This window comes from Petaurus breviceps, unplaced genomic scaffold, assembly GCF_028583685.1.
Source record: "Petaurus breviceps papuanus isolate PSGF00001 unplaced genomic scaffold, PetGlider_PUasm1.0 470, whole genome shotgun sequence".
Classification (NCBI taxonomy): domain Eukaryota; kingdom Metazoa; phylum Chordata; class Mammalia; order Diprotodontia; family Petauridae; genus Petaurus; species Petaurus breviceps.
In genome coordinates, this window is record NW_027186350.1 from 4,065,331 (window position 1) to 4,080,709 (window position 15,379).

At 40.0% G+C, this 15,379-nt stretch overlaps 1 protein-coding gene across 2 annotated transcripts in view; it reads left to right on the top strand.

Moving 5' to 3' along the window:
* Positions 1-599: 599 nt before the first annotated feature.
* Positions 600-15,379, top strand: part of BORCS5 (BLOC-1 related complex subunit 5) — a 109,456-nt gene continuing 94,676 nt past the window's right edge. The window contains exon 1 of one of the 2 annotated variants that reach the window (XM_069101500.1): positions 600-647. Coding sequence is in view for 1 of the 2 variants with exons in the window: in XM_069101499.1 (XP_068957600.1) it covers positions 7,278-7,335 (58 nt within the window). In the remaining variant the exon portion in view is untranslated. Of the gene's footprint in view, positions 648-7,202; positions 7,336-15,379 lie in introns of those variants that run through there. The other variant, XM_069101499.1, reaches the window with a different exon arrangement.

Here is a 15,379-nt window from a genome sequence, read left to right on the forward strand (position 1 = left end):
CTGGGCATATCATTTAACCTCTGTTTGCCTCAATTTCCTTATTTGTAAAAAGGATAACAGCATCTACCTCTAAGGGTTTTGTGAGGATCAGGTGAGATAATAATTGCAAAGCACTTAGTACAGTGTTTGGCATGCAGCAAGTGTTAAATAAATGTTAGCTCTTATTATCATATGTTATATTGTGATGCAGTGCAAAGAACCTTGGACTTGGAGTTAGAAAAACTGGGTTTGGATACCAGTTATGACACTTACTAGTTAGGCTATGTACACTTAACCTCTCTGAGCTTCAGTTTCTTCATCTGTATAATGGGAATAGGAATATTCTCACTGTAGAGGTATACGGAAAATCCCTGATCCAACCAATGACTCATGTGCAGGGTGTACCAAAAATTTTACAGCAATTTTAAGCCTTAATAGCTTAGAAATTTTTGAAATACCCTGTACATTTAGTTCTTGTTTCTCTAAATAAGAAGTAAAATAACAGAAAGCATTTTAATTTCTTTTATATATATGTAGGATATTGCCTGACACAAAGACTTCCAGGAGAGTGAATAGATTTAAGAGGTGGATCATCTAAAGCCAACTTCTTTGTTTTACAGAGAAAGAAAATGAAGTCCAGAGTGTTTAAGTGACCTACTCCAAGTCATGTAAGTATTGAGTTGCAGAGCTTATATTCAAATACATTTTTTTAAAACTCAAGATCCAGTACTCTTTCCATTATACTGGGCCAACTGTCTTGAATTAGACTCTCAATACAGTACTGTGATTCTGACTAAAAACTATAAGCAAGTTGATTTCCTTGATGTGTGAACTTGGGTTCTTCTGTGTTTTAGTGTCCTCTTCTGTAAAAATTAGGGGTTCAGATTTAATGAACTTTAATATATAAGTGTGCTGGTAATTGTTTAAAAACTGGCTCTCTGGGGGAAAATGTATATAGGACACACTTTTAAATTTAATCTGCAATATTACCATTTCCTCCATCACTTTCTTAAGGTGAGACAATCAAAACAATAAACCAAGTCTTGATTTTATGGTGTTTGCCAATTTTTTTTTCTTTTTGGAGGGGGGAGGGGAGGGCAATTGGGGTTAAGTGACTTGCCCGAGGTCACATGGCTAGTAACTGTATCAAGTGTCTGAGGCTGGATTTGAACTCAGGTTCTCCTGACTCCAGGGCCGGTGCTTATTCACTTCACCACCTAGCCCCCACTTGTTTGCCAATTTGGGAGGCATAAATGCTCATCCTGAAATTTAACAGTCTGTTCTCTCTAGCCTGTTCAAGCTGACTCCAGCATGTCCCTGCTCTACGAGCAGCTCCTAGTTCTAAAATTCTGTGAATCTGTGGGATGGGGGAGCTTGGAAGGACCTTGCTCAAAGATGAGGTCAGTTAGTGATGAGATGGTACCCAAATCGAATTTTGACAATTTAACTTTGCCGAGATTGGAACTGATGAAGGCTACATGAGAGGGTATAAATATTCACAGAGAAAGAACATATATCCCATATTTGTCTGATCATGAAGTAACATTTAGAGGTGTGAAAAAATGGTTCAGAAATTATGAACTGTTATATGAACACAAGTTGGTTTTATTATCTTTTTCTATGCTATGTGTGCTATTTTTTTTTTAAATGCTGGAAGCCATGGCTAATAGCATGTGACAGGGCAGTTGTGGAAAGATATGTGAGGGATGTCAGTAGAAATATAATACCATAATTGATTGTGACTGAAGATCCAGTATGGATTAAATATCTGGTAGATGTAGGTCACATGTGGATGGATTCTAAGCTCTTTCATTCTCTCTCATTTACATTCCCCTCCCCGAAAAATCTGCTCCACTGGATCTATACTCTCACTTCCTATGTTGTCTTTAAAAATAACAAAGAGATTTCTTGTTAAGCCTTAATCACAGAATGGGCACTGGCTCAGTCAAACTGAGACCTGTTAAAGACGTTAGCTTGAAAAGGCCAAGGTCCCCCACTACATACTAGGCTACTAATTAATTGAGAATGAAGGATAAACAGCAACCATGCTCTGAATTTCATGAATTTCAAGCAAGCTGCTGCCCAGGCATAAAAATATACCACCTGGTTCTTCAAAGTGGGTGATTTTGCCACAGCATTTGGGATGACTTGTTTCAATTAGATCTTTCATCTTGATTCCTGAATGAAGTGCTGATAAGTTCTTGGTGCAGGTGGTAGAGTCCAGGAGTGCAGAACTGCAGTCATTGGTGACCTTGGTAGCAGGATTTCATGCTGGATGTTGATACTAGTCCAATATGAAAGATCTGACAAGCCAAGGTGCTTAGTAGATGTCTGGTGAATTGAATATACTATGGTCTCTAAATCTGAAGAGCTGAATTCTACTAGGTGAGATGACCTGCACACATAGCTGTGATAGAAGACTTTATATGGTTTGACTTGATGAACATTGTCTTGGTAAGAAAATAAGGAATCAGGATTGCAGACCTATCCTCCAAATATCTTTGACTCTATTTTCTAAGAATACAAAGCATGTTCATTAATAGATTGAATATGGAAAAATAAAACTTAAAAGAACCAAAAAAATAAAGATTAAAAAATAAAAATAACAAAGAAATTTGGAACTCAAAACTTTTTTTGGGGGGGGGGTTATTTTGTTTTATTTTATTTTATTTTATTTTTTGGTCTTTATTAATTTGTTCGTTTACTTTTAGTTTGCAAGATTCAGTTCGACAGTTCTTTGAGTTTCAAATTTTCTTTCCTCCCTTTCCCTCCCCCCCCCCTTGGGGGCATACAATCAAATATAGGATCTGCAAATACTTTCACATTAGACTTTGGTCAGGTAATAAAGAAGGGTTGTAACAGATGGAATGAACAATGGGAAAGAGGAAACAAAACGAAACAAGAAAAAGAAAGAGAGCAGGTGATTTGCTTCAATCTGCATTCAAACTCTGTTCTTTCTAGTTCTTTCTCTGGATGTAGACATCTCTCTCCATCATGAGTCTTTTGGGGTTGACTTATAACCCTGCATTGCTGAGAAGAGTCCAATCTGCCAAAGTTGGTCGTCACACATACGTTGTGTCTGTCATTGTGTACAAATTTCTCCTGGTTCTACTCTTCTCACTCAGCATCAGTTTGTATAAGTCTCTCCAGTTAAATATGAAGTCCATCTGCTCCTCGTTTCTTATAGCACAATAACTCAAAACTTTTTTTAAAAAAATGTCAAAAATTGTTTTAACATGTAATTGGGGGAAATTAAATATTATATTAAAATTAAAAAAAAGAAAAATGTAAAAAATCATTCTTAACTCTTGGGCTATAGAAAAATAGGCAGTAGGCTGGATTTGGCCCACTAACTATAATTTGTCAGCCCTTGCTATAACACAACCATATCACTTTCAGGTAACAAGGTAACAATAATTCCTGATTTTGTAATGCTTTATTATTTGGAATTCTTATTCAATATTCTTTAAATAAAGTTAATGTATAGCATAAAAAGTTGACAAATGAAAATTTGGTGTACGTTACAATACACGATACAGTGTTAAATTAAAAGATATTCCAAGATTTTATTAGGTCTATTAGGGTTAGAGTCTATTAGGACACAGGCAACCTGACGTCATGGAAAAATCAAAGGACAAAAAGTGAGAACCCTATGATTCTAGTTTGGGCTCTGTTGTGTGACTTTGAACCAATCACTATAATCTCTTTGGGTCTCCATTTCCTTGTCAGTAAAATGAGGTGTGTGTGGGTTATAGGATTATGAACTGTAATAAACATTGAACATCAGCTTCTCTTTATTGTAATGGGGGTGGGGGTAGGGATTACATATACTTTGGAACATATGTGATATGCTCTGTCTGGTACTAATTCATGGGGAATCTTGGTGAACTGGCTTCTGGAAATGTGTGATGGAGACGCCCTTCCCCTCCTGGCTTCGTTGCATACAAGGGTATTTTCTAACTGATTATTGATTTTATCTGGTAAATTGCTACTACAGAGATATTAACAGATGATTGATATTTGGGGGAACACACAAAGTGGGCTTCATGAAAAATAGTATCAGACAACTCCCTGATGCCTCAGGATTGCCTCTGTAATCTTGAAGAGGAGATGCAGCCAGCTTTGCTTGGGGGAGCTGACCTGCCAGTATGAGACACAGATTTGAGAGTGAGCCCAGAGCATACTACATTGTAGATGAGGAACCTGAAGCCCAGAGGTTATATTTAGGTAATAAGCAACAGAACTGGGCTATGAACTGAGGTCCTTTGATTCCAAATCCATGGCTCTTTCTACACCACACACTGATGATTCCTTATTGATTTGAAATTCTGTAAGAATAACTTTTCCCTTGGATATATTAATCATAATGCCATCTATGCTGTCCTGGATCACAATTGACTGAAACTTCCTCTTCTTACCTCATTGCTGCTCTTAAAAAGTTGTGATCTTATTGAATTTCAAATTGGATGGTAGCTCTCTAGGTACTTTCATTTACTGATTCACTGACATGAAAATAACTCATAACCTATAGCTGATGAATCAAAACTTAGAGAAGCCAGGGTCCAGAACACAACTGTTAATAATTCTTTTTACTCTGCTCTGGTCAGACCACATATGGAGCATGTGTTCAATAGTATCACTTTTTTTTTGGTACCTTTTGTTTTTCTGTCACATTAATTTTCTTTTTTCTATTTTCTTTATTTTTAATTTATGGAATAAAACAAGCATTTACATAAGAGTACAATAAAAAGATGATTGCTCATGAAACTGAAAATCTACTATGCACAACTTGCTATTATTTTCAAGTATACAACAAAATTATCATGTAAGTGTATTTTTTCTTCCCTCCCCACCCCATCCCTAGAGATGGCCATCACTAGACACAAATAGGTACACACACACACACACACACACACACACGCACACTTCAATTTATCAATTCTATACCTGGATACAGATAGTGCCTTTTACTTTTAATTTGTGCATTTATAATAGTCAAAATAACATTCACTCAGTCATTCTTTTTCATTTTCAAAGATATCTCTTTATCTTCCTCATAGAGCCAGCATAGTGTAGTGGAAAGAGTTTGCAAAGTGGGACATTGACCTTGAAGTTATGTAACCTGAATTTGAATCCCGGCTCTGCCACCTATTACATATGTGACCTTGGGCAAGTTACTTAACCTCTATAGGCCTTGGTTTCTTCATTTGTAAAAATAAGGTTGGACTAGTGTACTTCCAGATTCATGAGCCTTCGAGCCTTCGGGTAAATAAATAAAGAAAAATTCGGCAAAACCAATCAATAAATCCACTATGTCTGACTGGAAAGGCAATATTCTACCCCTTCCCCTCAACTATGTAATGAGGGAAGAAATAGTGTTTTCTCAATTCTGCAGCTAAGTTTTGGTCATTACAAGTATATAGCATTTAGTTTCCTTTTACTGTTTTTTTTATTTACATTATTGTTGATATGGTCTTTTTTTTCTTTTGTTGTTCTTACTCATTCTGCATCAGTTAATATAAATCATTGACTCATCTTTCCCTTAGGAGGTAACACTCATGAAATTTTGGTCTTTATTAAACTTGAACTTGATTTAATCTTCTCAATCTGAATAGGCTGCTAGGTGGCAGTGCTGGGCCTGGAGTCAGGATGATTCCTCTTTGTGAGTTCAACTCTAGCATCTGACACTTAGTAGCACCATCGCCTTGGATAAGTCACTTAACTCTGCCTCAGTTCCTTACCTATAAAATGAGATGGAGAAGGAAATAACAAACCACTCCAGTATCTCTGTCAAGAAAACATCAAAAGGGGTCACAAAAGAGTTGGGACACGACTTTTTCAGTCTCAACAACTTTTTCAACTCAACAACAACATAATCTGGAGTTATGTGAATTACTACTTTGTGAATTTAAACCTTCCAAGCTCTGAATGGTCACATGCAAATGAGCTGAGTGCCCACAGTGTCCCTAAGCCTCAGCCTTCCTCAAGAATGCCTTCTTTAGTTTGGGTTCATTCATCAGCTCCTTATCAGATCTTACTAATGATCTTTTCTCTCCTCACACATTAAGGGGAAAACTGTTTTGAAGAAAAACACATGGATTTTTATGTTTTTCTGTACACAAAAATTCTCCCCCACCACTTTCGCCAACCAGTTCACACTCTAAATGGACCATACATTTACACCTTTCATAAGCCTTAATCTTTTTCTGCACACTACAGTTCCTTTCAACAGCCAGACTGCTCACATATGAAAGGAGACATCTACTGATGTCTTCTTGAAGGGATGCAAAGATACTTCTGCTGGACTGGCCTTAGAGCATAGACATGGGCGCAATATTCGGACACTGTAAAGAGGCAAACTGAGGCAGGACGGAGATGGGCTGCTTCAGGACCCAGTGAGTTCTCTCTCACTAGAGGCTTTCGAACACAGGCTGGAGCAGCGCAGTGGGAGATGTTGCACTACGTGGTTCCCGAGACCTTTCCAACCCGCGCTTCTGTGATTTCTTCCCTCGGACACCTAGCTCCTCTACGTTCCACCTCCCTTCATTTTCTGCCCATTAGGCTTTTCCCAAGAGTTTTTCTTTGAATTACCCCGCCCATCCTCGAACAGTTTCTCGCTCCTGAAGTCAGCTGCAGAGTGCTAGCGGAAGCCTCCCGCCTACTCAGAGAGCAGGCCCTCAAGGCAACACTAGGGGGCTTGGGTCCTTTAAGGTGGCTCTGGCGCTTGGAGGCGGTGCTGGGTCTTTAAAGCGGCTCTCATTCTTCAAGAGGGCCCAAGCCTTCTGAGGAGGCACTGCCCATTTAAGGTTGCTAAGGTCCTGCAGGGCGGCGCTGGTCTCTTAAGGTGGCGCCGGCCTCGCCGGCCCTTTTGCCTCGCGCTCTTCTCCCGTTTGCAGCGAGCTCCTCCTTAAGCCGCCGGAACTGACCCGTTCCTGAAGCCGGTGCTGCCGCCTCTCAATCCGGAAGGAGCGTGCGAGCGATCGAGCTAAATCGGGCGCATGCCCCTTCCTGGGCTGCCTCCGGGGGGTGTTGCCGCGGGCGTCTCCGCTCCTCCATTGGCTGCTGCAGCCGCCGCACCTTGCTGAGGGTTGGGGGAACCAGCGGAACCGTGCTTCTTAACCTGGGGGTGACGCGGCGGCTCCGGCTCGTACCTCGCTTTCGGAAGCCGGGCGCCCTTCTCTCCCGCCGCCCTCGCCCTATCTGAGGGCGGGCCCGGCTCCCCGCTCGGCCCCGGGGGAGCTCGGGCCCCGCCGCCCCCGCACGTGTCCGCATCCGACCGCCCAGCGTCCGAGGCCACCATGGGGAATGAACAGAGCGCCGAAGCCGAGAGCCGAGCGCACGACCTGAGCGCCTCAGGTCGGTGTTCTCGCGCCTGTCACCGCTGTCACCTTTCCAGGGGTGGAGGCGGAAGGGGTTGCTAGGTAACCCTGTAGCGCATCCATCCTTCAGCCCTAGTGAGGTTTTAGGGGCTTCGAAAACTAGCTTCATCCCAGGGACTTGTCCCATGGAGTGAGCGCTCGTGGCAGGAGGGTGACAGTGTCATAGGTGGAGCCGTAGGAATGGACGATCACCCGGCCCAACCCTTTTCTTTTTATAGAGGACCTCATGCAGAGACAGGGCTAGTGACCTGCTTTCTCAGGAAGAGAGTGGCAGAGCGGGATTTGAACGCAGGGCCTTTGACTTCAGGTCCCGTGCTTTTCCCACCCACGCCACAGATTCCTGGTGCTACGGGTCATAGCTATTTTTTTTTTCTTTTTGCGAATATCGCTTGATTTCTTTTACATGGCCAGATGAGTTTCTAGCTATGATCGACAGCTATCAATCAAATCGGAGGTTTTTAATTTTTTTTGTATCATGAGCCCCTTTGGTGGTCTGGTGAAGCCTATAGACCCCTTCTCAGAATCATATTTTCCCCCTTAAATTCATAATTGAAGGAAATGGTAAGTTTCAGTTAGAGATTAGTGAAAATAAAGATGTAATTTTTTTTAATCCAAGTTAAGGGACCCTTTGAAATCTTTCCCTAGAACCAGGTTAAGAACCCTTTTTCTAGATGTCTGTAAGGGTTATGGGTAGAGGAGGTACATGTGCAAGTATTGTTTAGACAAGCTAGCCTTTGGAAACTCTTCCTACTCAGAGGTCCCATGAATTTGTAGATAAAACATCCTACCAGTTCAGAAGAGCAGTAGTTCCAGGGATTATTTGATGAGTATCAACTTTTTCCCTTTCTCCTGAATAGAAATATAGTATGCCTCTGACCACCAAATTTTCTCAGATTCCTGTAGTAATGACAGTGGTTTACAATGATAGAGAACCTTTTGGGGGGAGTCCAGACTTTCCTTAGTGCAGTGAGGAAACACTCTCTACCAATGTAGTTGGTAAAATCTAAGTTTGCCCCTTAGATGCTAAGTCTTTGAGAGTTGTCTGGGTTCCTGAGAAGGTGCCTGACTAAGCTGACAAATCAGTATTTGGCAGAGGTGGAACTTGGGAACCCAGGTCTTTTTCTAAGGAATACTAGCTGTTTATCCAGTACACCAAAGGTGTCAAACACCCAGCCCAGGACATGGTCAGAACCAGACTAAAATGTAATTGGGAAATATTTAACAAAATAAACAAAAGTATGTTAAAACATTTTAAAACTAAGTCAGTATACAACTTGCAGGGATCCTAGGGGGAGGTTCAGTGACTCTCATTTCTGAGTTTGACATCACTTTTCTGTACCACAGTGCTTCTCAGAGTTTTACAATTTACAGATCACTTTACTTATAAAAACTCTGTGAAGTAAGTAGTAGAATATTTTCCCATTTTTTTGATGGAGGCTCATCAGGATTAAGCAGCCCACCTAGACAGGCTGTTTCAGAGGTGGGACTTAAAGGCAAGTCTTTATATCTCTATCTACTTGACAGTGCTGTGTCTTAAATACAAAATATATTTACAATAAATGCAAAGTAATTTTGGGATGGGGAGGCACCCAAAACTGGGGAGATCGTTAAAGGCCTTCTATAGAGGGTTACCCTTAAGCTGATCCTTGAGTGGGAACAAGTAGCTTAAAAGGTGGGATGAGGAAAGGGAACATTCCAGACACTATGCAAAGTCATAGAGATGGGAACTGGAATGTCATGTATGGGGACCATCAAGTGGGCTGGTTTGGAGTGTAGTGGGAGGGGGAGGAATAATGTGAACTACAATTCTTAATTCTAGTGCCTTCCCTGTTGTGATTGCTTCCTATTTCTCCTGTATGTCCTCGTTTGGACATAGTTGGAGATGGTTAGTGGCAAAGTGAATAGAATGCTAGGCCTAGAGTCTGGAAGACCTCTCAGATACTTACTAGCTGTGTGTTCCTAGGCAAGTCACTTAACCTGTGTTTGTCTGAATTTTCTCATCTGTAAAATGGGGATGATAGCACCTGCCTCCCTAGGGTTGTTATGAAGAACAAAGGAGAGAATAATGGTAAAAAGCTTTGCACAGTGCCTGTAATAAGTAATAAGCACTATATGAATACTAGCTTTTGTTATTATTATATTATTATGGCTACTGCTACTATTAATTGTTAATATGTTGTCTCCCCTATTATACTGTGACCTCCTTAAGAGATATCTCCAGTGTTAGTAGAGTGCCTGGCAAATTGTACCTTATTAAATATTTATTGACTAATTGGTTGGAGCCATATTTTGAAAGACTTGAAATACCAAAGGGAGGAGCTCATTTTATCAATATGGGATATTGATCACCAATAACAATAGGGAACTCTTGAAGCTTTTTAATGAGGAGAATGATATGGTCAGACTCGTGCTTTAGAAACATTAAGTTTGGCAGCTGTGGGGAGGATGCATTAGGGATCATAGAACTTTTTTTCTTTTTTGGAGGGGGGGAAAGGCAAAGCAGTTGTAATTAAGTGATTTGCCCAAGGTCATACAGCTAGTTGGCAAGTGTCTGAGGTCGGATTTGAACTCAGATCCTTTAGACTCCCAGGCAGGTGCTGTATTCACTTCGACACCTAGCAACTCCGAGATTGTAGAACTTTGAGGCAAGGAGACCAATTAGGAGGCTGTTGAATTGGCCTGGGAGAGAGGTGATGATTACTGGAAATGAGTTGATTGTGATGATGAGTGGAGAGAAAGGGAGGATGAATGAAAAAGCATTGAAGTGCTATGTGCTAAGTTCATTGCTAAGTACTGGGGATATAAGTAGAAGAAGCAAGACAGTTCCCTGCTCTCAGGGTGCTCATTAGGGGAGACCATATAAAAATGGAGTTCAGCTTTAGGGCTCATGGAAAGGCCCTGAGGTTCTTAGGAATGTGAAAGATGTACAGATAATGCTGACAACTTAGGAACTGGTATGATTTGGTGGGATAGGTTTTCATTACTAAGTTTCTTTTTATGCCTGTCTTTGTGCTTTTTGAACTAATAACTTTTTATAGCATCATGGTCTATAAGACATGTTTAATATTTCTGCCTTCTTACATTTATATGCAATATCTTGGGGCCCTAATGCATGGCCAGTTTTTGTAAAAGTTCCATGTGAAATATGAATTTTTTTTTGCCTTTTTTTTTGGAGGGCAACTGGGGTTAAGTGACTTGTCTGAGGTCACATAGCTAGGTTTTTTCTGAGGCCGGATCTGAACCCAGGTCCTCCTGACTCCAGGGCCAGTGCTCTATTCACTTCGCCACCTATTCGCCCCAAAATATGAATATTTTTGATAGTCTCACTTAAAAGATGCCATTGCATGAGTCTTTTTAGCTCTCGATTTCTTTTACAGTTTTTCAGTTCTATATTTTCCCTTGTTTTTTCTTTGTTAGTTTTGCCTAGCTTTTAAGAGATGAACATTAATGTCTCCTGCTATCACTGTATTACTATATATGTTTTCTTGCACTTAAGTTAATTTTTCCCTTATGAATTTATAGGTCATGGTATTTGGAGCAAATTGATTAATATAAATATTGATATTCATTTGTTGTCTGTGGATCTTTTCAGCATAATGTAATTTTCTTTATCTTTGTTTTTATTATCAGTTTGAGGTTTAGTTTTGTCTGATAGCATGATTGCAACTCCTGACTTTTTGGATGCACTTAGTGCATAGTACATTTTGTTCTAGCCTCTCATTTTTATACTTGATATGTCTTTGCTTATAACATGTATTAAAACATTGTAAGCAGCAGATTGTGCAGTTTTGTTTTGTTTTTGTGTTTTATTCACTGTCACTTATTTTTTCAGAGTGCTTAAACCATTTACACTTAGTTATGAGTTAGGTCTATATTTTCCTTAATTGGTGATTCCCTGCCTAGTATTGCTGTATCTTAAGAAGCTCCATCCATTCTCAATGCTCACTTTGCTTCCATCTCACCTCTATTCTGCTTCACTTCCTCTCATCAGTTTTCTTGATCCCTTTTTTTTATAAAGCAGTCGGAGTTAAGTAACTTGCTCAAGGTTACATGGCCAGTTATTTCTGGGTGTGGTGCTAAGTATCTGAGCCTGGATTCGATCCCCAGGTCAGCCCGACACTGGAGCCAGTGCTCTTACTCGATGTGCTACCTGGCTGCCCCTCTTGCTCCCTTTTTAAAGAGAGTACTTTGTTTTATGATTAATTTCCTTAATCTACTTTAAATTAACCCCAGTCACACTAACCCTTTTCCACTCATGATCAACCCTCACCACTTTTCTGTCACCTCTTCCTTAGTTTTGCCCCAGTTAACTTCTTCCTTTTTTCTTCTGTTTTGTAATCTAATTCTCCCTCCATCTCCCCCACCCCAGTTAAATGATTCATTTAAATCTTCCCTCCTTCTTCTCCTTCCCTCCAATTTCTTTTTCTGTCCTTATCTTAAAAAAAAAAGATATCATTACCTTAGCCTCTATTTTCTTCCATTTTTTATATATTATTTAATTCATAGTCTTTGTTATTTATAATTAATCTCTTTGTGTTTCATACGGAATTTGAGCTCCTTAAGTACCAGGTTTGAGTTCCCTCTTCTAATCTTTTTCTATGTAGATCTTTTACCTTCACTCCTTTTTTTCCATTATGCCTTGGTCTTAGAAGTATTACTTCCTAAAGAGGAAATGAGTATTGGCCCATTAGTGAAATTTCCCTGTGCCTAAAACATTGGATCCAATTCTGCTCTCTGCCCTTCCCATGATCATTTTCTTTTCTGTTTGCTGGCCATTCTCCTTTCCAGGTTCATGATCTCCCATTATTCTGGAAGCTCTTTACTCCCTGGGGCTTAGATTTCCTTTCTCCTAAGACAGGATGTTGTCCATAGAGATAGAACATTCTGTCAGAGGAAATGATGTCCCCACAGATTAGATCCATGGTAAAGTTCCCAGTCTGCCATTAGAGAATATGTGTCTCTCCCCATGTAAATGTTCTTCAGTGGAACCTTTCCCCCATTGAAGCAATATCTCCCCTTTTCTTTCCCATTTTAATTTCTCCCTTGGTTACCTCACTTATTCTCCTCTACCCCTTTTTCATACTGAGAGTGCTGTCCTTTGATAACCATGGATTTGATTAGGATATATCATGCATTTTTTTTTCTATGCTTCACTTTCCTTCTCTTATGCACCCACCCATTCTGCAAGTTTAATCCCACAAACTACATTCTTTGACATGTAGTTAGGGATTGTGTCCATGGTTCTTCTCCACCATTGCTTTTCCCTCTTAGAACTTTACATTCTGTTCCTATTTTTATCCCTTTGTGTACTATTAGAAAGGAAACTCTAAACTGTTTCTTTGTTATTGTTTATAACCTTCTAAGTGTTTTTCTCTTTCTAATCTTTTAATAGATTGTAAAGATGGGATATTTTATTTAGTTATTTGTGCTTTCCTTGAGTGCTGTTTCTTTGCCACTCTTGTGTTTCCATTGTTTGAAAGTCAAAGAAGCTGAAAATGTCTTTTCCCCCCTTTCATGAAAGCTTCAAATTCTTCTCTTTTACTGTATGTCCATCTTTTTTTTTTTCATTGATGATTAGGCACAGGTTCATATAGTCATTTTGGATTCCATCTTGAGTTCCTTTGCTTTTTGGAATATATTATTCCATCCCTTCTGTAGTTACTTGTGGATATAGAAGTCTTACATTATTTGAATTTACTTCTTTTTATATGGTCTTTCTCTTGGCCACTTGCAGAATTTGTAATTTAAAATTGTTCATTTTAACCACTATGTGTCTTGGAATTTGAAACGTAGGAGCCTTAATTATCTTTCATGTCAGTGTATTTGTATTTCTAGTCTCTTATACTCCCTTTGACTTCTTTGGTGAGGTTTACTACTGTGGATTCAAGTTTTTCTTAATTTTACTAATTATTTTTGCTCTTCAGGCCATCATTTTATTCTAAATCTCTCTCAAGATTCTGATTTTTCTCTTCAACCATTTGGGATATCCCACTATGGTTCCATGCTCTCTGGGGAAGGCACAAGTTCCCATGCTTCATCAGGTGTTGGTTCGGTATCTTTTGTGTTGTAATATTTATTCAGAGACATTTGCAATCTTTCAGTGTTTTGGTACTTGCCTTCTAATTTTATTATTTTCTCTCTTGATTAATCTGCTTGTGCTCCAGGTTTTACTAACCACATTTTCTTCTTTCTAATATCATTGTTGTTTTTGCTGTTGTTACATGCCCCTTTCTCTCTTCCCTCTTTGATGTTGGCTTTACCAACCTTCCCCCAGCCCCAGGCTGGACCCTTTTCCTATAGTGCCTTAGTCCCTGACCCAAATATTTTCTGGGGAGATAGGGCTGGCCCCAAATAGATTCAGTTACTTTTCCTTCATACTTGGTGCAGCCACATATGCTGGCCCCCTGCCCCAATTCCCTCTATTCGTAAGTTCTCTGGCTTCATCAAAGCTATGTCTGCTTCTTCCTCAGCCCCCACTTGAGGGATGTTAGAGTAGGTATTCTGAGAGAAGTTCCTGATTTCTCTAAAGTAGGGGGCTACCTCAGTCAGAAAGGAAATGTAGCCTCATCTGCCCCCATACTTTTCTTTCTTCTGCAAGAGTTGAAGTCCACACTGCCTGCCTGTTGTATCAGGATGCTAGGGAAAGGACAGGTAGCATGTGCTAGCAGAGACTGAAGCAGGAGGGAAATTCCTGGGTGGGGCCACAGGTAAGATTCATTGGGTATACCCTGTTGCATCATGAAGGCTGGAAGAGAAGGAGTGCTGAGTGAGTTAGTTAAAGATTAGCATAATCTACTGTTTACAATAAATAGCAAGACTTTATTAATTGCCAACTCTGTGCCAGGTACTGTGCAAGTCCTTTACAAATATTATCTTATTTGATCCTCACAACAACCCTGAGAGATTGATGGTGCTATTATCCCCATTTTATAGGAAACTGAGGTACACAGGATAAATGACTTGACCACAACTAATAAGAATCTGAAGTTGTATTTGAACTCGGGTCTTCCTGACTTTCTTGGGCTTCTTCCTTTTTTGTTCTGTAGAAATATTGATAATTGTTCTACCTCTGGTCCATGATTCCTCTCCATTTTTGTTTGTTTTTTGAGTTGGGGGGGGGGGAGTAGGAGAAAATGTTTAATCCTCCATTTTACTACCGTGTTTCCCCGATAACAAGACACTGTCTTATTATTTTTTTTGGACAGAAAAACACCAGAAGGCTTATTTTCAGGGGAGGGCTTATTTTAATGAACATTGACAGCAATTTTAATAAACAGGTAAATGTGAACAAAAAAATGTACCTTTATTCAATAAGCAAATCACTGGGGAAGAACAGGATGACGCGCTCACTGCTGCAGCTCTGATTGGATGCAGCTCGGAGCGCGGTGTGCGTTTCACCCGGGGGGGGAACGGTGCATACAGAGGGTGCCGTAATGTAGCATGTAGCGCAGGGGATCACCTTCACTACAGTAGCAATCTCAATAGGGCTTATTTTCGGGGGAGGGCTTATTTTAGAGGAATCTTACACAGTAAGGGGAGGGCTTATTTTCGGGATAGGTCTTATTATCGGGGAAACATGGTAGTCACAACCAATCTGACGTCTTCACCTTTCTCTTTTAAATTATTCCTTTGTTTCCTGTGGTTATTTTGCTTACATTGCTTTGGTGCTGATCTATTCCCACTGGTTCTTTCCTCAGTCTCATTGTGTTACCATTTGCCTATCCTAACCTAGCTCTTTTGAATTGACTTAAATTGTTAATTTCCCTCTTTCTCCTGTTTTCTCATCTCAACTCATCTCGCATTTCAGCAAGACAATCTTTTTACTCCTCCCAAATTGATTCTTTATTCCATTCCTCAAAGAGACTATTGGAAATTTTCTCTTCTTTCCCCTCTCATACACAATCCTCTCCCCACCTTCTTGGCCAAGGACCTTGCCTCGTACTTTACTGAAAAAAAAAAAAGCAAAGCAAAAAAACCAAAACAACCCCACTACTCACCATGAGCACTCACTTCCCCCTTCT